The sequence below is a fragment of the Oncorhynchus kisutch genome, linkage group LG13, assembly GCF_002021735.2.
Source record: "Oncorhynchus kisutch isolate 150728-3 linkage group LG13, Okis_V2, whole genome shotgun sequence".
Taxonomy (NCBI): Eukaryota; Metazoa; Chordata; class Actinopteri; order Salmoniformes; family Salmonidae; genus Oncorhynchus; species Oncorhynchus kisutch.
This window is the reverse complement of record NC_034186.2, coordinates 60,804,272-60,829,315: the sequence shown is the minus strand read 5'-3', so window position 1 is coordinate 60,829,315 and position 25,044 is coordinate 60,804,272. Positions and strand designations below refer to the sequence as shown.

General features: G+C 41.5%; 1 protein-coding gene across 1 annotated transcript; it reads left to right on the top strand.

Annotated features, from left to right (window-relative positions):
* The first annotated feature begins 14,165 nt into the window (after positions 1–14,165).
* onecutl (one cut domain, family member, like) lies at positions 14,166–21,659 on the top strand. Its single transcript, XM_020497697.2, has 2 exons — positions 14,166–15,549; positions 20,973–21,659. The coding sequence occupies exons 1-2, from the start codon at positions 14,514–14,516 to the stop codon at positions 21,281–21,283; spliced, it is 1,347 nt and encodes a 448-aa protein (XP_020353286.1). The 5' UTR covers positions 14,166–14,513; the 3' UTR covers positions 21,284–21,659.
* Positions 21,660–25,044: the final 3,385 nt, after the last annotated feature.

Here is a 25,044-nt window from a genome sequence, read left to right as displayed (position 1 = left end):
CCATACAAGAGCATGCGTCACATTTTGGGATAAAATACATTTAAATGCTCGTTTTAATGTCAATTAAAGCATTTCAGTTGATCATTAGACTTTTCTAGAAATAGTATCTCTGACATTTTCCAATTATTTGTTCTATCTTTTGCTATTATGGAGGACGGAAGGCGAAAAAGCATACAATATCGGGATATTGATCCACGCCCATCACTGCAGAAAAAAAGTCGGTTCAGGAGGCTACACAATTCAGACTGGACACCGCGATCGATAAGATACTCTATCAGCCGTTTCCATGGAAACTCGCAGAGCAAGGACAGAGACTGCCATGTATTTATTTACACCTGCCTATTTCATGTTCCTATGGTGATAATGAAAGTGTCCGGCAAATTAATGCAACGGTGTTGGAATTTATATATATTCCACTTTTAAAGAAATTATACAATGTGTAATAACTTTGAGTTGGCCTAAATAAATAAAAATGTCATGGGACAGATATTTAACAATAGGCGTTTCATGTGGCAATAGAAAAAAAAAGAAAATACATTAAATGATTTCATAAAAGCTAATAAAGCACATATTACTGTTGAAATCAGCAGTTGTTTCCTGACATTGGAGAGGGCTTCTTTCGTGGTTGACCTCAATTTGGAGGTCGAACAAGCATGATCAATGTGCTGGCCATTAGCTCACCATGAGCAAATGTAGGGGCAAGGCCAGAGAGCTAAGAGAAATTGGATGAGAGAGAGGGAGTGGTTGAGGGATTGTCTACGCTTTCCTCCTGGTCAGCACTGAAGATCAAAACGCTGCACCAGAGCCAGACAGAATGTCAAGAGAACTTGACACCAGACATACCCTTGTCTGTCTGTAGTGTGCTTTGAACTTATCACACTTTAAACAAGGGACTCATTGGCTCCTGGTGCTCCCCTGGTCTGCCCTAAGTGAGGGGGATGGATATCATGATCTGGTCTGTGTTGATCATGTGTTGTTGTATTGATCGGCAATCGAAACTACTGCTGAAAATGCAGGAGGAGAGGGGAATTGGTTGTGGGGACTTGCTACAGTGGATCTGGTATACAATGCTGCGGTCATGGACATTGAGTCGTAGGAAACAGTGGTTATGGAAAACCATGTTCTGTATATTGAGTGCCTTTTTTAAGATTTTCCTTCAATCTAGTTTGGTTTAAGTTGATGAAGCTTTCCATTCACTAAAATTAAACACAATTAAATCACATGAACATTCCTACATGATTAAGTATTTCCTAACACTATTACATGATCTATTTCAGTGAAAACAGCTACAATGTGACATTATAAGCTATATTTGTATTGTACAGGGCCAGTCAGTCAAGTAATGTGTCAGAGTGCACCATTGCAGTGTATTGCTGAGATGGAGGCTGTTCCTGTTTTGTAAACTGTGACATAGTGGTGTTGATGGGCACGTGGCTCTGCGGTGTTGTTCAAGGGCTACTGGCCACTGCCCCGACAGTTGACCCGTGTCTTCATTGTGAAGGTCGGGTTCTCGACTCCTCGTACCTCCCATCCCAACACCTCGGTTCAGCCCCCCCAACCCTCCTCCCCTCCGCTACACTTTATGCCGATCAATGGCAGTTTCATGTGGCTTCTCAGGCCTGCAGTGACGTGTGTCCTATTGATTTATCGACATTACTCCAGGCAACCAAACCCAAAAGCCTTCTCTCAGTTGTCAGCCAGGCTCCAGCTCAGTAGAGCTACCACCCCCTGTGCAGGATGGGCCCATGCCAAGTCATCGAACTGGAAACAGTACTGTCCGTAAGAGCATCACATTAGCATCAGACACATCCAAATGTAATGTGTTGCTGAGTCAATGCGTTCTCCAGAGCTCCTCCATCCATTCTGTATCATCCACCATTCTATCCTCAACTGGACATTGAACAGGGACAATGGGAGCCGCACTCTCACACAAACACATACTGTCTCACCAGTTTCCAGAGGCGGCGACTCAGTTTTATGGTTAAAATGTTATTTTCTCTTCTCTTGTCATGCCTCCATGCTTCATCCTTGTGGCTGTTGCTCTCATCTGCCTCTCCTGTGGGCCTCCACCCCTGCCCCTACCCCCCCCAGGCTCTATGGTGTCCAGTGAAAGGCCGGGGAGCGGGGGGCAGCTGGACACTCCCTGTGGCCTGGCCTCTGAGGGGGAGGGGTTCACCATTAGCATGGCCTGCTGGCAGCTGGCTCAAAAGGAAGGGATTGGAGATCAGTGACCTGTCCACAGTGTCCAGCTGGGGGGGGGGGGTCATTTCACTGCCCACCTCCGGCCACGCGCTGGACAGCCATCTGTGTGTACGCGGCATCCTCTTATCGGGATGAGCAACAAAAGTTACGAAAGCTGTTTGCCTGATCTGTGGAGAATCTCCAAAAGATGGCTACCGCCACAGCTGCCTCGGTGTGTGCCTCTGCAGTATGCTTTGGTGCTTTCAGTACTACAACTATTACTGTGCGAAGACAGTTTCTGTTTTGTCACACATGTATCCCACATATAAGAAATAAATATGATCAGAACCATATTAAGAATATTCAACATCGGCTGCAGTGATTTTAGGGTGAAATCTCTGAATTGTTGTGAAATCATTTGTACAGGAATGGCAAAAAATGGTGCTCCTCCTTTTAGATAGGGAAGACAATGGAGGTAAATCAGCACAGATGGACTACCAGATCTACTTTAGTCTCCCCATTCAGTCTGATGGCTCTGATCAGGGAACAGATTAGCACTGGATTGTTACACCTCCTCCCTCTCCTCCTCCTACTCCCTCCTCCCTCCCCCCAACCTTTCATCGTCCTCCCCTTCTCTGCCCTTCTGTCTTAAACTGTTTAAGGTGATCGAATTTTGCCCATCCTCCCAGTATGGTCGGAGGGGATCAAAGGTGACTGACCCTTGCCTGATTATAAAGGTTGGGGACCTTCATAATAAACAGGGAACCTGCTAAACAGATCTGGATTGCTAGATAACACTAGCTATATGCCTAAACCTCAGCTTCACCTTTATTTCCCAATCCAATATCCTATTAGCATTTATTAATTTGGCTTTGTTGGAAATGATCGTTGTGTTCACATCAGAGAGTTGTTTAATACGATTTCATGAATCAAACTGAAAATCCAAAAGCTCTAAAATGGAGTGCAGGCACTAAATGCCGTCAGAAACATTGTGCTGACCATACTGTACATAGCAGAGGATCTTGCACCAAAACAATCTCCGGTCAGCATTATATGACTGAAAGCCATACTCAATTCAAAGATACTAAAATCCTTACAAATTTGCTTTATTTGTCCCTTCCATCATTCATTGGTGAAATGGATGGTGGGTGAAGGGACAGATACATAGATAAGCATCCTCATTGAAGGCTGATGGCAAGCAGAGCCATTTCTTGTCCTGTAACAGGATATCCTCACAAACAGAGGTGTAGAAAAGTGAGAAATGCCTCGTCTCATTTGGCCATAATAAGGGGGGGAAGGGGATGAGCCGAGTTTGGCCGAGGAGTATCGATTAATTTCCCAATAGCCTCTGGTCCATGAGCCGCGAACCCTGGCCTCCGTTGCTAGGTGACCACACCATCCAAGATGGAGCACGGGATGATGAAGGGTGACAGCAGAGCTGAGGGTCACTGGGGCCAGTGGTCATTCTGAGCCCCAATGGGAGGCTTCGGACATGCAGATAATGCAATGAAACAGGATATAGGCTATATGGGCTATAGAGGTATCCTGCAAAGCATGAATTTGTGATATAAGGCGTCGAATGCCTTAGATGTGGAATCTCCCAGTGATATTCACAGCTTTCTGTACATTAGGCTCAAATCAATTGAATACGCATTGCAGTGTTTATGCAGCATAGGTTTTCCACCCTGGTCTAATACCTTTGCAGAATGGGTTAGGGTACATCAATACAACATGGACTCCCCCCTCTCAAGTAGATGCTTCCAGTTTTCTGAATCAGACATGAATGTGCAGGTTGTTTGTAAACAAGGATATTGCATAAACATGGCTGAGGCAGGTTTGATACCTATCCATTGCCTGGATTCTGTTGTTCAGCCATTTACCTGGAAACTGTTAATATAAGAGCAATTTTCCAAATGTACAAGCAACCAGAAGGTAGCTATTTACTGAACATTTAGATATGTTCTCTTCAGCCTTTTAAGGTTTCAAACATGCATGTTTCAAGTACAATGTAAGTGCATTTCTATCCAGACTAAACAGTGGCCACTGTTTGTTAGAAATGCACTCAACATGTATAAACATTATGGGGACATTCTTAGGCTTCAGTTTCCTTTGTGGTGTTTCTAAACCAATGTAATAACAATCATCCTCCACCCACATAACACAACGATCTGAAGTGGGAATTTACAATACCTCAATTCTGTTCTAAAATGTTTTAAAAAATAATAAAAAGATGAGACCCTTTTGGCAGGTAATTAAATCATTAAAAACTCTTAAGCTCTAAAATACATTGTACTGTATAAATACATGTTACCCCAACTAATAATGTAGTTATTATCTTGACTCAATGATAATAAAATATTTACAATAAATTCATAACACATTGTCAGTAATAATTCATACAATAGGTACCATTGCAGCCTTTTTCTTATTGATTGCACACCGCGAGAGGGTCAAATGATACGGAGGGGGAAAGGGAAACATTTCAACTCACAGACAGATGTAAATGGATCTACACCATTCTGGCCTCGGCAGTGAAGTTACCAGAAGGCAAAACCACATTGGGTTAAGGTCAGAGGGAGAAGCCCATACTGTCAGCCATAAAAGGCCACCTTGTATTGTAGAGTTGCCAATGTAGCATTGCCTCCTTCCTGCATGAAGCCTTTCCCTTTATCTTCTGCCATGTCTCTCATGTGAGCCTCAGTAGTTGCAGAGACATGTTTTATTTCTGTGTTTGAGTCCATATCCTGAGGACTGTTTTGGAAGTTTTTCTGTCTATTAGTAATATTGGGGGGTGGGAATGTGGTTATGCATTTGCTTTGGTACAAGGCAGGATGTTCTTTACTCTTTTTTAAAAGCCCTGAGCTGTATGAGTAGATTTTCTCCTAAACATTTGTATCCCTTCTGAGACCAACCTTTTTCTGCCCTGAGGATTCTGTAGGCCTCCCAGCCCGAATAACCTAAACAACACTACAGTACTAGCCTACAAAAAAAGGAAGAATATGGGTTAAAAGCTACAGTATGAACAACCAAATGTGAAGTTCACTGATAGGGAAGAGAAAAAAGAAAGACTAAGAAAGAAAGGTCAGCCTTTCACTCTGTGTAATTAGATTGATGTGACACATTTGCCCCAAACATTTGGAAAATTATAATGTATTACAATTACCACAGAGAGCCCCTGTAGCAAGAGTGCTTGAACTCTGTGTGTTTGTGTGTGTGTGTGTGTGTGTGTGTGTGTGTGTGTGTGTTTGTGTGTGTGTGTGTTTGGCTGGGGAGAGTGAGGGGGGTGTTTGAGATAGTATCAATCGCCAGGCCAGGCCATTGAATGTATTGATTAGTTACCTTTCTTATTAACATGCTGATTAAAGAGAGAAGGGAGAGAACCGGTAGGCAGGAGAGAGACGCACATATGCAGCTGGGACACAGAAGAGCCCTGCCGCAAGCAGGGAGACAGAGCTCAGGCAGAGGATGCAGAACGGATTAAAAAAACAGGACAAGGAACGGAAAGCAGGGGATAATTTGAGGAGAGGAGAGCTCCGGAGCAGACTGCGGCTGCGGAACGGAGGATGGGAGAGGAGGGGGAAATGGATGCAGGTGCTGACCTGACAGAGCGACGCTGACGGCTTCAAACCCTAAACAGCACCGACTAGACAACACTGAGCTAACCCGCAAAGACTCATACACTCTTGGCTGTAAGAGACACACACTCATGCTGACAGGCCAAGGCAAGCATTATCATGATAGAAAATAGAACAGTGTGTATGATGCTAATCTATTTGTAAATGTTTCATAAGTGGTATCTCTAATGCACAGTGGCAAACGGTCATACATCGTTAAGCAGTTATGATTAGGGAATTCATAAGATGGTTATGGATATTTCTGAGAAATGGGTTTTTATTCCAAGCGGGACTGAAAGGTGTGGAGAGCATGCAAGGAGGGAGATGATAGAACGGCAGGGTTTGTTTGTGTGAGTGTGTGTGTGTGTGTGTGGGGGGGGGGGGGGAGAGAGCATTAGAGACAGAGAGAGAATTGAATTGAGAGAGAGAGAGATAGTCAGAGAGAGAGAGACAGAGAGAGAGAAGAGAAGCGAGAGAAGGAGGGGGGTCAGGAAGAAAGAGGGGGAGAGGGGGTGTTCATGTTAGCTTGCTTTGGAATCAAATCTGTTGAACTATAAGGTAGAATAGAAAATAAAATACAATGTGCAAAAACCAAAACATATTGCATCAACATAGTTGACAATCAAGACCATCAAAAGGCATTCGTGGCAATAGGTTGCAGTGAAACGTGGTGTTGCGCAATCAGAATCTTTTCTGATATTCTATTAGATTTATTGTAGAAGAATCCTAAATAGTTCTTTTTAGAATAATTTCACTAGGTACTATGCATAGATTCTATAAAACTATATTCTGGGATTTGAAAAACAAACAAAATGGGGTCCCTGACAGTTGTTTTGATATACAGCTGAGGGATGGGACTAGGGAAATGTAACCCCTCTCAAATTCACACAGCGCTCGAGAAACAAGAACTGTGACAGGGTGGGAGTATGGGCTTTCCATGGTGACATCATAAATTGGTTTACAGAAAAATAATAATAGATCATAGACAAATAAGAAAGAGGGTTCCAAACCTCTCTGCCAATAACAGATAGTTTTCAGTTTCCCCCTCCCCAATCAGACCACTCCAAGACAGTTCTAGCTAAATTCTTGCTTGAGAAAGAGTTTTTTGCTAAAAAGCTTTGCCCATTCTAATATATTACAGTAAGGCACTAATATTGTTACCCAGAAATGATTTGAGATTGATACAAAACGGCTGCATTGGGCCTTTAAGCTCATTAAATGACTGGTGAACAGCATCCCAAATCCCAGACTGTGGCTTTAAAGATGGCTCTAAATATTTTATTGACCAAGAGGAATAAGGTGAGATTGTAACCATGACCTAAAGGCAATATTTATTTCACATTAACTTTGACAAGAGACAATTTTCTTCATACAACATTGGGGTTTTAGTTACACAAGACCAATTTGACTGTGTTTAATGCTACTGCACTCATATGTTCCTGCAGGCCTATGTTGCCATCTGCAGAAACTGCACAAGGAAAGTCAGTTGCTGAGTAGCCTACTGCTAATGTTCAAACTTTACAGAACTCCTACATAGTTAATGTAAGATGTGTACCAGATTCAGGGAGTAAAACAAAGGGCAACTATATCGATCCTTCTAACCCCTCGAGCAGAAGGTTGCATATGAAATCGTTTTTCCCTCTTTCGGGATGCAAACATTAGCAATATGTAATGTCATTAACATAAAGAATGGATTCCTGTAATTTTTCTAATTATAACAGCGATGTGATTTTTAGGTCTATATTTGTAAATATGCAAGATGCCTATATTGATTAGGCTAAACATCAACAAATATGCACACACCGAAGACTTAGCCTACACCGAACTAAGTTAACTGAACTAAGCTAAAACAACTCAAAATGTGGTTTTATCGAAGACCCTCATGTTGATAACATTTATGCCATCATTTTAGCCAACAGCTGCACCTGGCTGCACACACGTGTCTTAATCTGAAAACTCGATGCATCGAAAAATCGACACTCCTCAATTATTAGCCTAGGCTAGGGCAAAAACTATCTACGATGTATTATAATATATTATTTTAATTTAATTGAGACCAGTGTAAACAAAAGTACAGTAATTTAGGCTAATTGTTTATCGTATTTAGCGTTTGAATCTAAATGTTTTTTAATTGTTTAACAGGTCACAAATAGCCTACGTGTAACGTATTCTATTACCTATTGGACGTCTAAGTTCAATATTAAACTGTAAAAAAAAGTCAAAACTAAAGTCAAATTACTAGATATGTTCATAGAGAAAATAGTATAAGGCATCAAATCATAAGTGCACAAAGTTGTTCTGACCCTGACATTTAGGATATCATTACTGGCATTGGTAGGCGAATGACTGGATACAGTTAACGTAGGATATGCTGCTATACTTTTAGAATAAAATAAAACATCTTAGAACACAAAAATATTCATTTCTAAATGAGGAAGTATCCTACATTCGCGCTCTTTTGGCACCTAAGTGAACCCCTGGGCTACACGTTGAGCCTCTGTTGATGTCAGTCAACCTGTCATTCAACGCAGTTGATGTCTTTTGGATCTCATCAAAATATTGGATCATAATTGGATAGCAAATATGAGTTTGCCTTCCAAGATGACACATTTTTAAGGGAAGTATGGATTTTATTGACACGACTTCAGCAAACGGCCTATGCGCGGTTTACGACGTTTTAACCACAATGCGTTTGATTTCATTCTAAAGTATGCGTTATCCACAACTAAAAGTACATCCACAATTGATTATCAAGCTATATGTCTATCGGATTTATTGACTCACTCATGCATTGACTAACTAAAAACACCTGTGTTGTCTTATGTTGTAAGTTACACGAATATGATCCAGACTTTTCATTGATGAATAGATCAATAGCCTATAATTTTATTTTCTGATGTTAGAAATCTAATCCAGTCAAATTGATTAAATTATTGATTATTCTCTTGCATCATGGTAGTAATTTATTTATTGATTGGTTGATGGGTGTATTTTCCTTTAATTAATTAAAATATAGGCCCAATGAAATAAAAACAATAAAATGAAGATTCATACAGTTTCGGGGGGAGAAAAAGACCACGAAATATATATATTTTAGAGACAAATTAGTATTTTCTTACTTTAAAAAATGTTGCATGAGGTAGTTCTAATCGTTTGAGAAAGAATTAGATTAGATACAATTATTATGCGGTTTAAAAACTCTCAGCACTGTGGTTACAATGAAGGCTATTTCGTAATACCTTTTTATACAGCTATCTTTATTTACATTTTATCTTGAAACTGAAAAACAAATTGCACAACAATATAAATAAATGGATAGATATTTACAATTTACAAGTTGGCCTATCACCTTTATAGCCTAACTTTTGTCTATTTATGGCATTAGCAGTTTACACTTTTCCAATAGGCCTATAGTCTACCATTTATAGGCCAAATGCACTCCCATATGTGACCAAATATACGAACATTTATGATATATTTGGAATAAACATAATGTAAAAGGAAGCTTACAATTTATTATGCAAATCCCAAACTCAACTCCAAATGCCATAATCTTCACCTCTACGTCACAGCATAATGCCTAAACAGACCAACAAACTGGCGACATTTTCTTGATTGAAACTATTGAAACTATTTCAACTTTTGACATGCTCTGGCCTATTTCAAGTAACAAACATGTATGTTAATGGCCTTATATAAAGTGGAAATGCTGAAGTTCGTGTAACTGGGATTGGTATAATGAAAGTGATAATTTAGTAAGAGAATAGACAACAGGACACATATATTTCTTTGTGTCTATCAAAATATATATCCAATGGACTGCACAATGAACGTTTGGAATAGTTTTTACAATGTAAAAATGTCAAGATCGTTCAGTTTATTAGCGTATGGTTTGTTAACTCGTTAAAATAAAAGTTAGTCTGTCCCATGCACATGGTGAGATAGGCCTTCATAAGCCTATACTGACACAACGAAATTGGAAAGTAACTTTTGGATGCAAGGTTTTGTTGAACAAGCTGTTACAGGAGAGCATGTAACGTTTGTATGGTTTGGCTGCATTTACGAATAAACATAAAGTAGGGTATGCATAAATAATGATGAAATAAATAAAGTTCATAATACACAGTAAAACGTTAATAAATGTAATAACCTCGAATGTGTTCCTCTGTGTTTCTCTTGCAGAATAGGCCTAACCGAATGTTTAGTGATCGGCAGAAGTATAGTGCAAGGCCTTGTGTTTTATTCTTGTTTTATGGTTTGCCTATTAGGTATTCGACTCAACTAGTCTATTCAGTACATACATATTGTATATTATGTTTTCTTCATAAAAAAGAGGGAATCAGATAACTCTGAGACAATATGCCTACAGATCACATGTTTAGCCTTAATATTTTCACACATAACATCTTCATTGTGCGTGTACGAAACTTGAGGTTAGCTTAAAAGTAAATATGGAAATGTAAACCGTACGTGTGTGTGTACATGTGTGTGTGTTTGTGTGTGTGATATTTCATCTTCATGCACTTGGCCTATAGCTTACTTTTTTTTAGCCTAATCTTCAATGGATTCGAGGAAAAGTTAGTCTGGTAAGGAGTCTTCGCTTAATGGTTAAAAGCAGAGGAAACAGACATGGTCTCAAAGCCCTGTCCCTTATGGGCTAGAAGGTAAACAACCAAGGCACTGGACACGGTTTCGCTTTCAGGTTTCATGTGTTCCATCATTTGCGCAGAACAGTGCCTCTGTTTTCAAGTGAAATCATGCCGGATTTAATAATGCATGAGGGTTCTCAAGATGAAAGCACCATCAAATAAGATCATAATGCTACAATCCCCAAGACTCATATCAAACTCAGTAGGCTATTGTGTAATATAGAAGCATATAGGCCTATGCTTCAAACAATTATTTGAAAACATTTGCCAGATATGTTGACTAGCCTACATTAGGAAATAGCAATACATCCTAAGGATAACGGAAACTCTTCATAGGTAGGACTGTCTTTTCCTGTAGGCTGGCTATGCATCACATAGTCCTTTCTAAAAAATAAAACATGCAAAGCAAAAACAGATTTTCATGAAGGTCTCGAGCGATTTGAAGCTAGTACTAAGATTGAAAATGAATTTACAGATATAGATTACCAAGGGAGTTGTGGCCTACTTTTCCTTCCTCGCAGATATCATGCGTCCATTGAGGAACTGTTCTCCTTTAGTGGGTCTGAAAAAGGTCAACTTGAAATCTCTGATACAATGACAATGTATAGGCTTATGATAAGAGTAAACATTTCAAAAAATATATATGTATCTGTGCCTCAACATAGCCTGATTAAACTCATCAGATCTTTGCGTCAGGTAGAATATTTGATATTTTAATGTTCAACAAATATAATACAGTGACATCTTTTTAATCCCCGCGTTTATTCTTGTCATCATGATACTTGTCATTGTTGGTATTATAATGGCAATAGCCATATGTAGCCGGCAATAGGCCTGTGTAGCCTACAATCGGCCTATAACATAATATAGTGTCTTAGATAAATGGCTAAATGTTGTATTGTGTGCTATTTGAAGTGAAAGTGGCATCCAGTTTGGTAGGCCTTCAAAGCAAGAGCTTCGTCTGTGAAACCTATAGGCTATGTAATTATTATGCTAATAAAATGTAGGTAAGGGAACTGGATAGATTTTGAGAAAAATCTATGAATTAAGCATTTTATGTGAGCAGTAGCCTTTACAAAATCATTGAAGAAGATGAGAGTAGGCTTGCGTTTTAGTCCGATAGCAGCATAGGTCAAAAACAAAACAATGTCCATATGACGATATATAGGCTATTGATTTGCTTTTTGGCAGAGAGAAATAACCGGACAGCCTCTTTGATTTCGTCGAGAATAGCCTGGTGTTGTTTTTGTATAATCTTAATCAATGGGAGTTGACAAAAATAAAAACAGTAGCCTACTGTTTGTCTTTCTGTCAATTACATATATTGTTAATACGGATATGACGCGAAGTTGAGGGCCACATACTCCAGGGCAGCGTCTGAGTGCTGAAGCTCGGGTGTCAGCATGCCTACTCGAGTTTTCCAGCCACAGAAGGTGAACTTTCACCCCGACCTCCTAAAAGACCTTTTTATTTTCGCTCTGTAGCTGCTGACCATTTTACCTCCAGCTACTTGCTATCCATACATGTATCTCACCATCCAGGCTTTCTCGGCGCGGATCGATAGGGCAGCATCTGCTCCGGGAAGGCATCGGTCCCACCGCACACGGAATTTTTTCAAAAGCCAGAATTGCTCATCTCTGAAAATTAAACTGACAGTTAGATATGATTAGTATGCCTAGTATCAACCACATCTCCTTCTCTCAACTCCCAAATCTCTCGATCTGACACACACACACACACACACACACACACACACACACACACACACACACACACACACACACACACACACACACACACACACACACACACACACACACACACACACACACACACACACACACACACACACACACACACACACACGCACGCACACGCACACGCACACAGTGGACTCACCAAATATGTGCTGTTAAATGAAAAGCCAGAGCAATATCTGCTATAGGTCGAGTATCTTATGTAAAAAGGTCGCATTTAAACGAATGGCCTCATTGATCTTGTTTAGAACTACAGATTGAAGTACGCAATCTGGTGTCAACGGGCCTGCTCAACCGTGGTTTGAGTGCTGATTAAGAGGTTCCCTAAATGAATCAGTTACAAGCGTGTCACTTGACAACGTTTATGTGTAAGAGGTTGGATTTACATTTCCCTCAAATCTCCAAAATAAGAAAAAAAATCAAAAGAAGCTTTAAAGCAGGAGGACATTATAATATCATTCAGATGAGCCCTACGGAGAGATGCAGATTTAGGTATTCCAAAATGGGTGGTGAGAGTCTACACCATGTACTCAATATAAATATATTTTCAATAGCCAATAAGACTGTAATGCGATTCTTATAATTGCATATTCATGACTAATAACTTTTGTTATTATTAATAGGCCACTATGTCTAATAATAATAGTAACCGGATACTATAATAATAATCCCATAATAATAATAAGAATTCAACCACTACTACTACTTCATTACTACTACTACTACTACTACCACTACTAGTAATTATAATAATAACAATAAAGGAAAATATGGACACAAACAATTGTTTACAGTTAAATCTGCAGTCCGTCGTCTAAAGATAATAATAGGTTTGTGTAGCATGGATGGACACAAAAGCACAACACAGTAAGCTATCTCAGTGAGCTACAGTAGCCTAACCGTTGCAGTCCAGGATCAGGCGAATTAAATAGCTGAACCATGGTCAGGATGTTCGCAAAATTCATCATCTCTGCATGCTATTAGATAAAAAGGCTTAAATTGGGGGTTGTGAAAAAGGGTTCGTCTTCACCTAGTTGGTCAAACCCTGCCCCCTCCCTGGAGACGTTGGCCGAAGCGAAAGGGTTAATTGGAGTTGGAATTTCATTGCACATCTGTCAGATTTTTAAGACTGTGACGTAGCCTACTGAAAGGAGCGAGTGTGAGCGGGGGGAGGAAGAGAAGCGAAAGAGTTGGTGGGGCTGAAATCGATGAAGTAGCAGGCTGAGGGAAGAGGAGGAGGAAAATCTCACGAGATAATGAAAGAAAAAGAGGAGAGCTGCTAGGTAGAGAAGAGCGAGGCTACAGTTGGACGTTTGACTTAAAAAAAAATACGAAAGGACAGGGAAAGGACGACGTATACCGAACCGCCAATTGTTTGGCCTCTTGTTTTATTGTGTGAAGCATCCCTCCATGCATCTGACCAATTGTGTGAATCTGCGCGGACAGGCTGGAAGACAAGAGACAAGCGACACAATCGGAGAGATGCAGAGGACCGACAACAGACGCGGATGCGCTCATATAACGGAATAAGGTAGGAATAATACAATTATGAGGCCACATATCTGTTTATTTTTGGTGTCGTTATATCTCAAAACAACTTAAATGCTCAGACATTTCCTAAATAGAACATGTAACGACCATTCGTTGTCCGTGTTGTGTTGAGAAATATACAAGCATGACGCACGTTAATGTCCAAATAATCGTGTGCGCCCTCATCGAGTATTCAGAACTTTGCATGAGAGGCATTAATGTGATTTGTAAAAGTGGATTTGCCTGTGAAGACATCTCGATGTCTTTTTTTTTGTGTTACATATGCATTGATCGGCTCTCGAAGGAATGAAAAAATACTCTTAATGTTTGAAATGCTTGTGACTGTGGTTATAGTCTACAATAGCTTAAACGTCACTTTTGCATGAGCAGGCTATAACTAAAATACAGACGAGTAAACATTTGATCTCCCGCAGGCAAAAGAGCGACGATTCTGCGGAGGAACACAGTTGAGCCCCAAAGAAAGGATGAGAAGAGTGTTGTAGCACAAATCCAAATAATGTGATAGTTAATCTTACTGAAGCTGCTTCACACTTGATTTCCTGGAGTTTGAAGGAGTTTAAAGATACTACTTAAGTTGTTATCAGATAATTAATTAGACCTTATAGAAGCTCATAAATCAATCCATTCAGAAATCAATAAATCCATAGTATTGTGCAACAGAAGAAGGGCCATCCAGACTGTTAGGCTACTGTTAAACAACAACTAGGCTACTGAAACAACACCATCAAGATAGAAAAAAAGGTCAATTAACTGAATTCAAAATGGATGGAAGCCTAGGGGAGATGTCTGTCCAAATCCACTCTGAGCTCCACAGTCAGGATGGCAGAGCGATGCTGCATTCACGGGACCTTTCAGCTGCTTTCCCCAGGCCCTCCCTTGGGGGGCACTCCATGTCCCTGGAGCATGAGCACCGACCTCCAGGTTTCGACCACTCCATGTCAGCCCTGGGCTATGGAGGAGATGCTCCATCTAGCTGTGGCAGCACGTACACCACACTAACCCCCCTGCAGCCCTTCGATGACAAATTTCACCACCACCATCACCACCACCATCCCTGCCTGCCGGTCAGCAATGTCATCGGGAGCTTTACTCTCATGCGTGAGGACAGAGGCTTGGGTGGCAACTTCTACAACCCTTACGGCAAAGATCTGGGGATGACACAGAGCCTTTCGCCACCTTCTACAGGCTCTGGCTTGGGGACACCCATGCACGGTTATGGGAGCCTGGGAAACAGCCCCAACGGCAATGGTGGCCAGATGCTTCCAAGTGGTTACGAGGTCCATGGGGGCAACATCTTCTGCAGGACGGCGGACTTCGGCAGGGAGATGTCCCCTTCAGGGCTGGGCGGCGACTCGTCGGTCAGCCATCAGCTGAACAAGATGGAGGCTCACCAACACGCGCCCAGCCACCATCCTCACATCTACAGCCAGCACTACCAACACCACCACTCCAGCCATCAGTCCTCAAAGGCCGGGGAGCTCTCTCACTCCTCATCCTCTTCGCCCAGCGGTGAGGGCATGCTGCCCAGCTCCCAGGGCGGTGGAGGTGGAGGGGCTGGAGAGGAGATCGACACCAGGGATGTGGCCCAGAGGATCATCACTGAGCTGAAGAGGTACAGCATCCCCCAGGCCATATTTGCAGAGAGGGTGCTGTGTAGGTCACAGGGCACTCTGTCTGACCTCCTAAGGAACCCCAAGCCCTGGGGCAAGCTCAAGTCTGGTCGCGAGACCTTCAAGAGGATGTCCCGCTGGCTGCAGGAGCCCGAGTTTCAAAGGATGGCCTCACTGCGGCTGGAAGGTAAGATCTCTTTCCATTTCTCTCCATGTTTTTCTCCAAAAATCCAACACGATCTGTATGCTGCTCAGAGGAATGAAAAACTAGTTGTGCCTTTCCTATGTTCCTAATGGGTAGATTTGAATGATTGGTCCATAGTTTGTACGGTCATGCCTTTCACATTTTAGGACTCTCACAAAATACATGTGACAAAGCATTCAAGGAGCAGGGTACACAATGTATTGTGATCTAGTTAAACCTTCAGAATGGACATTTTGCCTTCTTAAATGAACCATGGAGATCATAATTACAAGGATTATTGTTGGTGAAACCTGCCATAAAACCACCATAAAACACTATTTGTTTGTGCATGCCTGAAGTTAAGAGTTGGGGAGATAGTTAGGAAATGTTGTTTCTGTTGTGGAAACATACACTTGTGCTTTCACCCAAACTTAATTTGAAATCCCCATATCTTAGAAAAATAAAATGAATATTTGTGAAATGGGAGTACAAGATAAAACAACATTATGAAAAAATATATGTATTTTTAAAAAGCAGGACATGATTTGGTTGACATTTGATATTCTTTGCGGATATGCAGTGAAGAAGATAGCACAATATGCAGCGCTGTGTTACAGTGTTGTCACTCCATGGAGACTGAGAACCCATCTGATACATGAAGCACAGAAAGAGATCCAAGTGAGCACAGTAATATGATATGGGCTGAGAGGAGTGTGTATATGTTGGCAGGGGTCTGTGAGCTGTGTAAGCAAGCACAGTTGATCACAGCTTTTCACTATCTGTCAGCAGCCCAACTGATTAAGCCCAAAAGCACAATAGGGTTCATAAGTAATGATTGTGCACTCTTGCAATCCTCTTACAATTATTGATCTTTGATTGTTTAGCTCTCTGAACACATGTGTACATCCTCAGTTTGACAAAATTTTCCACTAATCATACTCAACCCAGTTGCAAGTGATGAATTATCTTGTTTAGATTTGCAGAGTTTCTGTTATGTGACATGTTATGTTGTCTTCAATGCATCCAATCTTGACTTGAAGCAGTGTTATTGTGCAAGGAGGACATGTTTCCACTGAGGTGTTGTGTCATCTGTAAACATGATAATTTTTTTTTCATTTTGTGGAAACACCACCTTTTTATGATAGATGACCCAACAATTTGGATTATCTTGCAGTATTCTTGTTATTTTACCTCAACGGTCATAGATTTTTTTTCACGACTCACTGCTCAAAATTCAAGGAGCAGATCAATCCTAGTCATAAAAAATTAAGGAGCTTACATGGGGGATGTATTGCAAGCGTACTAACATTTGACAACGTTTCTCCCCCACACAGTCTAAACTTGCATATTTAGTTAATGGCAAATTCACAATTTGGACAGCTCTGCACTTTTCTAAATAACCTACTTTCTGAGGGGGTTGTTTTTCCCTTCCCAGCCAACCCCCTTTTGTTTAATTACAAGCCTCTATTGATTTCCATGGGAAAGAGCAGCACGCCATGCCCACACACACCTCGACCGCATCGGCAGATCGAGACAGGAATTAGAATGCACAGTGCCCTGTGCTCCCTAGTCTGAAGATAGCTCAAGTGTTCTTTCCGTCACGCCTCAAGTTTTAAGATGATCTACCTTAATGCAGCACTTCCTTAAATACCCATCAGCTCCTTCAGCATCTCAGTGTCTCAGCCAGCTCTCCATGTTTATTTATTTTTTATCATGCCAGTTATCTTCCCTCGAGAATTTTGTTTATTATGCAAAGCTTTAGGATAAATGGTGGACCTGATTATGTAATGTCATCGTCTTTTAATATTCCTCTTTATGAGACATTCTGAAGCACTTACATGGAGAAGGTTATTTTTTTTCTCTCCTGTTTAGTGGTTATGCTCTCTGGCTCTGTATATTAGATGCATCTTCAGGCCAACCACAGGCTGAGGAGGAGGCAATCAGGCTGTAGTCAGAGAAGAAGGCAGGGTGCAGCTAAAGACCACACAGTGGTGCTTGAACACTTTAAGTCGCGAGGGATCAGGGAACCTAACTTTAAAGATGATGGCTGAAGCCCTTGACTGAAGGTCTAAATTAATAAGAAAGGTCAATGCGGTTTATGTCTCAGGTCCAGTGGCTGCGCCATCACCCAGTAATGAAAGCTATGAAGCCAATCCACTGTATATACGCTGCTATATTCAGTTCAGTTATCCTAGCTCAAAGGTCACAAGGGAAACATTTGCATATAAAAATGTGTGGTTTTAACAGCCCAGTCTCCCAAACAAACAATGTTGTTTTTATCGGGTTGTTGCAGCTCCCCATTCTGGCACGGAAGGGGTTAACCAGCCTCTATGGGTCGAGGAGTCTGAGCTGCACAGATTTAATCAATAATTTCTATCAGCCCCTGGCCCAAGAAATCAGCAGGGGGTGGGCTGGGGCTGGAGGGGGGAGACAGGGAGGGGGTCGGCTAGGAGGGGGGTGGAGGTTCAGACGCCGGGGGGTAGGGAAAGGGCTTTCGATCACGTTTCAGCAACACGAGACAAGGGCATACATCATGATCAGGGGCTGTTCCCACGATCAGAAGAAGCCTATAGGGGAATATTTATGTCTCCAGGAGTAGCCCCAGTGCCAGGGATTTATAACATGGTAATTGCAAGCCTTTTACACATGATTACAGCATAAGGAAGCATTTACTTAATGGTCGGCGTTATGATCGCCAGCCAGGGAGGGAGAAAAGGATAGGATGGAGGGGCAGAGGGAAAAAGGAGCTGTAGGACACCCTGACTCCTCCAACAACCCATAATTCCACAGTACAAGCAAACTAACCACTACTTTCATGTCATTGCTTTCATTACAATGTGTTTCTGAGCACAGGGCAGTATGGGTTCTATAGCTGCAGTCTTCGTATTGACACGGTAGGAATATATAATGCCAGTAAAACATGTAGCAGTTGGGAAAACCTATATATTTTAGTTGTGGTAATATTGACATGTTTCTGAAATTTCAGGCCGTTCAGATTTTAATGAGACATGGTTCGATAACTCTCAAATGTAAATGAGCTGTAGATGCCTAAAAGCTAACAGGCCCTGTAATCTCAAGTTGACAAGAGGTTAGACATCGCAGAGTCTAACATTTCCTTCAGATAATGATTCAGAGTAAATATAGAGTGGAAATTACAGCACAATGTATTAAGGCACAACATTCACATTTGCTAAACTAGACCTCAGCTATAGGCTAGTGAATTTGAAATGTCATCGTTATAATGGCACTGCTAATAAATGTCCTAATTATAAAATATGTATAAATTGTCTTCGAATTGCTGTTTATAATTTGCACTACTGTGGGTTTACAGCAAATATTAGGCCTATCAACCCTCAATGTGTGAGATGATTTTCAACGGGGAGATATACAGTAAGCCAATCTATCTATTGAACATCTCAGCGCCTTTTTTTGAGACTGGGGGCAGCCTCGCTGTGTGTGTGTGTGGTGTGTCACTGCTTACGCTTTAAAAAGCCCCTCACCATCAGCAAAAAAGCAATACAACCACACACTGCTGATTGAGACGTCTTAAAAGTGTGCATTTAGGTAATTACAGGAGTCACCCAAATATGTTTTAGTCCACTTAGGGCTTCTGAACACTCGGAGCAGTGCAGACTCTGCTTGTTTCAATCCTCTCTGACGTAACCTATTTAATAGAAAATAAATGAGTTCTCCCTACAGTGATTATCACTCACTCTCTCCGCCTCATGTAAATGACTTTTATGAGAAACGAATGATGTTGGAGTGTCCACTAAGACAAGTCAGCGGGGAAGAGGAGGGAAAAGGAGGAAGAAGGAAGGGGGGGGGGCTGTCTTCATTTACAAAGACAACGGTGGGTGTAGTGTTTCCAGTAAACACTATTGTAGGCCTACTTGTATATGTGGTAAAATGTTTAGTTGTGGGCAGAGTAGCCCATACACTTTGTATTGTCTAATCCTCATATGGATGCACTGCAGACACAGGCCATAGCCTATACCGTTTTCTCTCAACACTCTAATTAGGCTACATGTAAACATTGAACAATATATATAGCAATTACTGCATTTTCTCTCAGACATGATGTTCTTTTTCCTTATGAGGACTGCACTGGATGCTGTATACTATGATCTCGGACTGCAATTGTGTGTGAATCGCATAAACACTTTTCACCCTCCTGTGAATGATGCACAGACTTGCACATAGACAGTCATTTACCATCCTAATGCAAAAAGACTTTAGGGATTTTACTGCAAAAAATGCTTGTTATAGTCTACATTTGGATGCTATTAGGTTGGCATGGCCAATTTTGCCTGCCTCAAGTTGGCTTCTCTTTTTTGCCTTGGAAAATGTCTGTTATTCCTGTAGAATGGTAGCCTCTGCCCCCATTGCTACATCTCCATCCTCTGTTCTGGATAAGTGTAAATGGAAAACAACGACTTGGAATTTAGTCGAACTGAAATTCGAAATGAAAGCGAAGCGAAATTGTAGCCGAGTCTTACCAGTAAATGTGTGAAAATGTTTAGGTAAAACTGTAACAGTAATTATTAAACAAACCTTTGATAGTCAGTAATAGCAACAACATAAGCCAGAACTGCATGTAGGCCGATTGAAGAAGCCAGTGTTGTTGTGCAGTAGGTCAAATTGACATTTTATTTCATGCTCTAGTCTAGCGTAGGCTAATTCTGAAAACTCCCCATTTGCTAATGTACATGCGCTGTGTTAACCTAATTTTCCCACCACACACAGGTCAGGTGTCACTCAGGCGCACTGACCTGTCACAGGTCTGCACATGCCAACAGAAAACAGAGCAGACTAGCCCAGTGGCATGTACACTGCATTTGCCTTTCGTGAACTAACACTCGCACTTGACTCCCCCCCACTAGCACTGACTTTGCTGTTAGCCACTTTATTGAGGAAAAATATACTTGCTATGACTGAGATATGTGGTTGTCCCACCTAGCTATCTTAATATGAATGCACTAACTAATCTGGATAAGAGTGTCTGCTAAATGACAAAAATGTCAATGTTGACCTATTCAGTAAAAAATGAAATGTGTGCCTAGAACAACTTCTTTATTTGTTATTTATCTGTAGACTATTTTATGTTTTTTTCTTTGCTGGTGGGGGATAATGTCCATGACAACAATTATTTTTAGGCCTTGTCTTGTTGTCTAGTAAGCATTTATCCAAGTTGAGTGTCCTACTAGTAACAGTGTGACAGCCTAATGTCTTGATTTCTGGTGGATTAGGTTTACTTTACCAACTGTGCAGTGAAACAAGTTGCTGATTCATCTCTTTTAGCGAATCAAACTTGCTTAGCTAATCTGTTTTCCTTCAAGAAATCCACTTTCTCTCAGCTAATCCATTTGTCCTAGTTAGCTAGCCAGTCTGTTTTAGCTAACCCATTTTTCTACTTCTTCTGCCTACAGCTTGCAAGCGGAAGGAGCAGGAGCAGAGTAAACTGGAGCGCAACCAGGGCCCCAAGCGCACCAGGCTGGTGTTCACAGACCTCCAGAGGCGTACCCTATTGGCCATCTTCCGGGAGAACCACCGGCCAGCCAAGGACCTCCAGGTCACCATCTCCCAGCAGCTGGGCCTGGAGCTCTCCACCGTCAGCAACTTCTTCATGAACGCCCGACGCCGCAACGTCAACAAGTGGGCGGAAGAGGGCCGCCCCTCCTCCACAGGCTCCTCGGGCTCCAGCGTGTCCTCCTCGGCCGTGTCCTGCAGCACGGCCTGATGGGATAGAGGTGGGCTGGGTGGGCGTCGTGGCAGCAGAGGGCACATAGACTGGTCTAGGTAGAGATCAGGCGTAATAATGTACTCCTCGTTATTAGAGGGAGTGATGGAGTTGGCGTAGTTTAGTTTTTATGAAGAATTATCACAGAGCATTTCAAACCAAAGTTGATCACTCCTTGATATTGAAGGGGTGATACCCAGAATAATATGAGAACTTGTATGAGACAAGTTCCTATAATTTGAATGGTCGTGGGTGAATAGTTTATTCAAATTTTAAGAGGGTAACAGTGAGCACCCTTGATTTCTTTCATTTCATCACATTCAATTTGAATATGGTAGGTTATGAAATCATATACAATTTCATTTGCCACATGCTTCGTTAACAACAGGTGTAGACTAACAGTGAAATGCTTACTTACGGGTCCTTTTCCAACAATCCAGAGTTAAAAATGCAACTTTTTTTTATTTTTTATTATGACACAAGGAATAATATGGTTATGAGGCTATTAATAATCAGGACTTTTTTTGCCCTCAGGGCTAATTTCATCTCCCTTAGTAGAAAGAGAAATCAAGAGGCATCACTGCATTGCATAACACCCCTAATTCAAATTTTCACCACCCGTTACATCGACAGATCTCCATCTTATGTCCTTTGTTTCTCTGAGGAGTCAAGACGAAGGTCACAGAGAATAACATGGGGATTGTGACAAAATCAGAGCTCCATCACGTTTTCTAAAGAATGCGGCATGTGTTCCCATATAACATGGTTCGCAGGACTGCAGAACTCTCTGGATGATCAGGAGGTTATTTCTCTCTCCACGATTCTCCGTTTTCAATCATTACCTGTCACGAGAACCTTGACTTTTATTTTACACTTCTTGACAACGGTTCCAGCTTGAATGAATCACAGTTTTCAAGGAGCAACCTTGGTGTGTCTCACTTTAAATCGGGACAGAATCAGTAAATAAGGGCAGAATTTCAAGGGATGCCAAGTCAGAGACTTTTTGATGCAACCCTCCAGCTTTAAGACATTGACTGACCTACCACACAAAAGCTCTGTAGCCATTTTGACTCAACCAAAACACTTTGAACACGACGGACGCAATGGAAAGAAGTACTTGTAACACAATGTATAGTAATGGTGTAGTATTTTTTCCACTCATGTTTCAAAACACTTAACTGAACAAACCTCGGCTCCATTGCAAATCTTTTTTTACAGACGCCTGGAAAATGGAGGAATGTGATTCTTTCAGCCCTTTTGTACAGATTTCAAGCACATTGCTCTATTTATAGAAATCCAATGGAAGTATGAGTTGTTGTTCCAGTCCTGCTACGTACACCAAGGTCATTTTAGTTCCTCGAGGGACGGTTTTAACATGGCTCTTTATAACCAGTTTCATTGGAGCAAGAATTTAAAATGCCATTGCTGAACTGATCAATGTATTTATTACTGCATTTCTGCATTTATTGTTTTTCTTTTGTTTCTCTCTATTTATTTGGTTGTTTATTTATGCTATCTATATACTGTAAGTATTTATTTAATAATGCTTTGTATGTCTGTGTGAAACATAATTTTTTTCTGATGGGTACTTTTAGTTGTAGAATCCCATCGTAATACCAAAGATTAAGATTGTCCTCCCTGAATGTATGGCCTAAACCCCTTTCCTCTCCCCCGACTCCCAGTGATGTTATGTATCTCTCTCTTTAAGGCCTTTGTTTTGTAGAATAATGGGGATTTCTTTACTATTGGCAAATGTCTCTGTGGTCAGGTCTTATGCCAAGACTAAGCTTGTTTGAATGTTGTGGTAATGTGACATCTCATAGGTTCACAGGTTGCTTGTAAAATTGTGTTCAAACATCATTCAGCAGAGTGTCTGGAGAGTCCAGGGATGCACTTACAGAGCATTTCAGGCTCTTAAGTGTGAATCCTTTGAGACCCCATGGAAACATGCATGCTGTGCATCTTCCCGGGGTTTGCATAGCAGTGACTCCCCTTGATGCAGTGCACACACTCCTGTCTATGTCCTGCTCAATGTGATTTCACCATCCTCCAGACTCATCCCTTCTGCCAGTCTTCTCAGTTCCACAGGCTCCTCTAGCGTGTTCTCGGTTTTGCTTTGTCGGGTAGTGGGGATGGATAGCTTGTCCACCAGCTAGCGTGCACCTCTCCTGTCTTTAACCTTGGGAGGGGCGTGTTGTCGGGGCCCCTTCACAGCGTGCACTTGAAAGATGGGCGGTCATGAAAGAGGCCATCGACTTTTGCAGACTTCAAAGGGAGCCTTTTTCATCCGTCTCCTCTCTGCGTATCTGGTCTAAGGGTCTGCTCCTGGCCAGACCCGTGGGTTTAGGGGTATTCAAAGGGGGCGGGGAGATCAGAGAAGTGGCTGAATCACCCCTGAACAGGGTGCAATGTTTTGGGAGAGGGGGTGGAAGGGCACAATAGAGTAGAATTAAAGTTTAATGAGCAACAATTGTAAGCATGCTGGGACCAAGGGAGGGGGCCAGTCTGGTGCAGGGAACATGAAAACCCCTACCAGTTTTGATGTTCCTTGTTTTCTAGCTTGTCATGTGGTGTTCTATCAAAGACAATAGAATAGGTCCCCATGACACCTTTATTCTTTTCCCGCTGCCCATATTTTAGAATAGAGTCTGCCTTCAAATGGGAGAGAGACTTCTCAGTCATTGTCTGCTCTGTTTTACCTGAGGAGAGATCTCTCCTTTGAATGGAGAGTTGATAAGACCATTGCAGATGGTCTGTCATCAATTTAGCCTGTTGCACCCCCTAGTGGATCGTAAAGAAATGTCTCTCTAGATTAAAGGACATCTTAGTCGACAATGTTTTCAAGCTCTTCTGGGGCTTAAAAACACAGGTACATTATATACCAAAGTATAACTGAATATGCATGGATACGCTCTGATATTGTTTTTGTACTATACGTGGGGTTATCATTCCATCTTAATTAGTACACCAGAAATCCAAAGATAGTGAAGTCCAGTGAGATGTGTTAAGTAGCACATTATTTTTAGGTTCAGCATTTGAAGTTGGAACTGAGAGATTGACATGAAGTTGTGACTGTAGAGGAAGTATTTGGACTCCGTAACCCCAGTGTTCCCTTTGTCCCCCTGTGTACATGAATACTTACCCATCTACCTCAACTGTGTGAGATGTTGTGTGGCAAATAAGTTTCTTAACCAAAGATTCCATCCTTTCTGTCTATCTGTCTGTCCATCTGTCTCTCATGCTTTTTGAAAACCAAATGTGCTGGAATCAATCTGTTACAGGAGCAACCAAGCCCCATCCAGCCAAAGCGTAGTCCAGTGTACTACAGAAGTCATACTTACCAATAATCTGTATATAATCATTTTCAAGACCAAAAAAGTAGGTGACAATCCAGGCAAGGAGGATCTTGCTGTAATCAACGTTGCCTATTCCTTGTACCAAACTAGAATCATGTGACTTACTGTAACAGTTATGAAAGCCCAAGAATCAAGAGTTCAACCAAAAACAAAAGGTCAAGAGGAGACTAAAGCTATTTTTTCACATTTGTAAAACCATTACCCCTTTTCCAATATGTTAGTGTATTTGAAATACTGTTTGATCCCACTGTTGGAAGCAGGAATAAATGACTCAATTCAAAAGCTTTAACGAGGCCAAATTGAGGGAAATATTGTATTTGACATGGGTTTGTGTCTGGGTTCCTAAACTAGGACTCGCCCACCATACTTATCGTGCCATTCTCGTCCATGTGTTAGACTAACTAA

What these genes read in the sequence shown, in the direction of transcription:
- onecutl (XM_020497697.2), top strand. Translation starts at nt 14,514, where the DNA reads ATGGATGGAAGCCTAGGGGAGATGTCTGTCCAAATCCACTCTGAGCTC. An exon ending in GGCCTCACTGCGGCTGGAAG is followed by an intron (nt 15,550 to 20,972) that starts GTAAGATCTCTT and finishes TTCTGCCTACAG; the next exon opens with CTTGCAAGCGGAAGGAGCAG.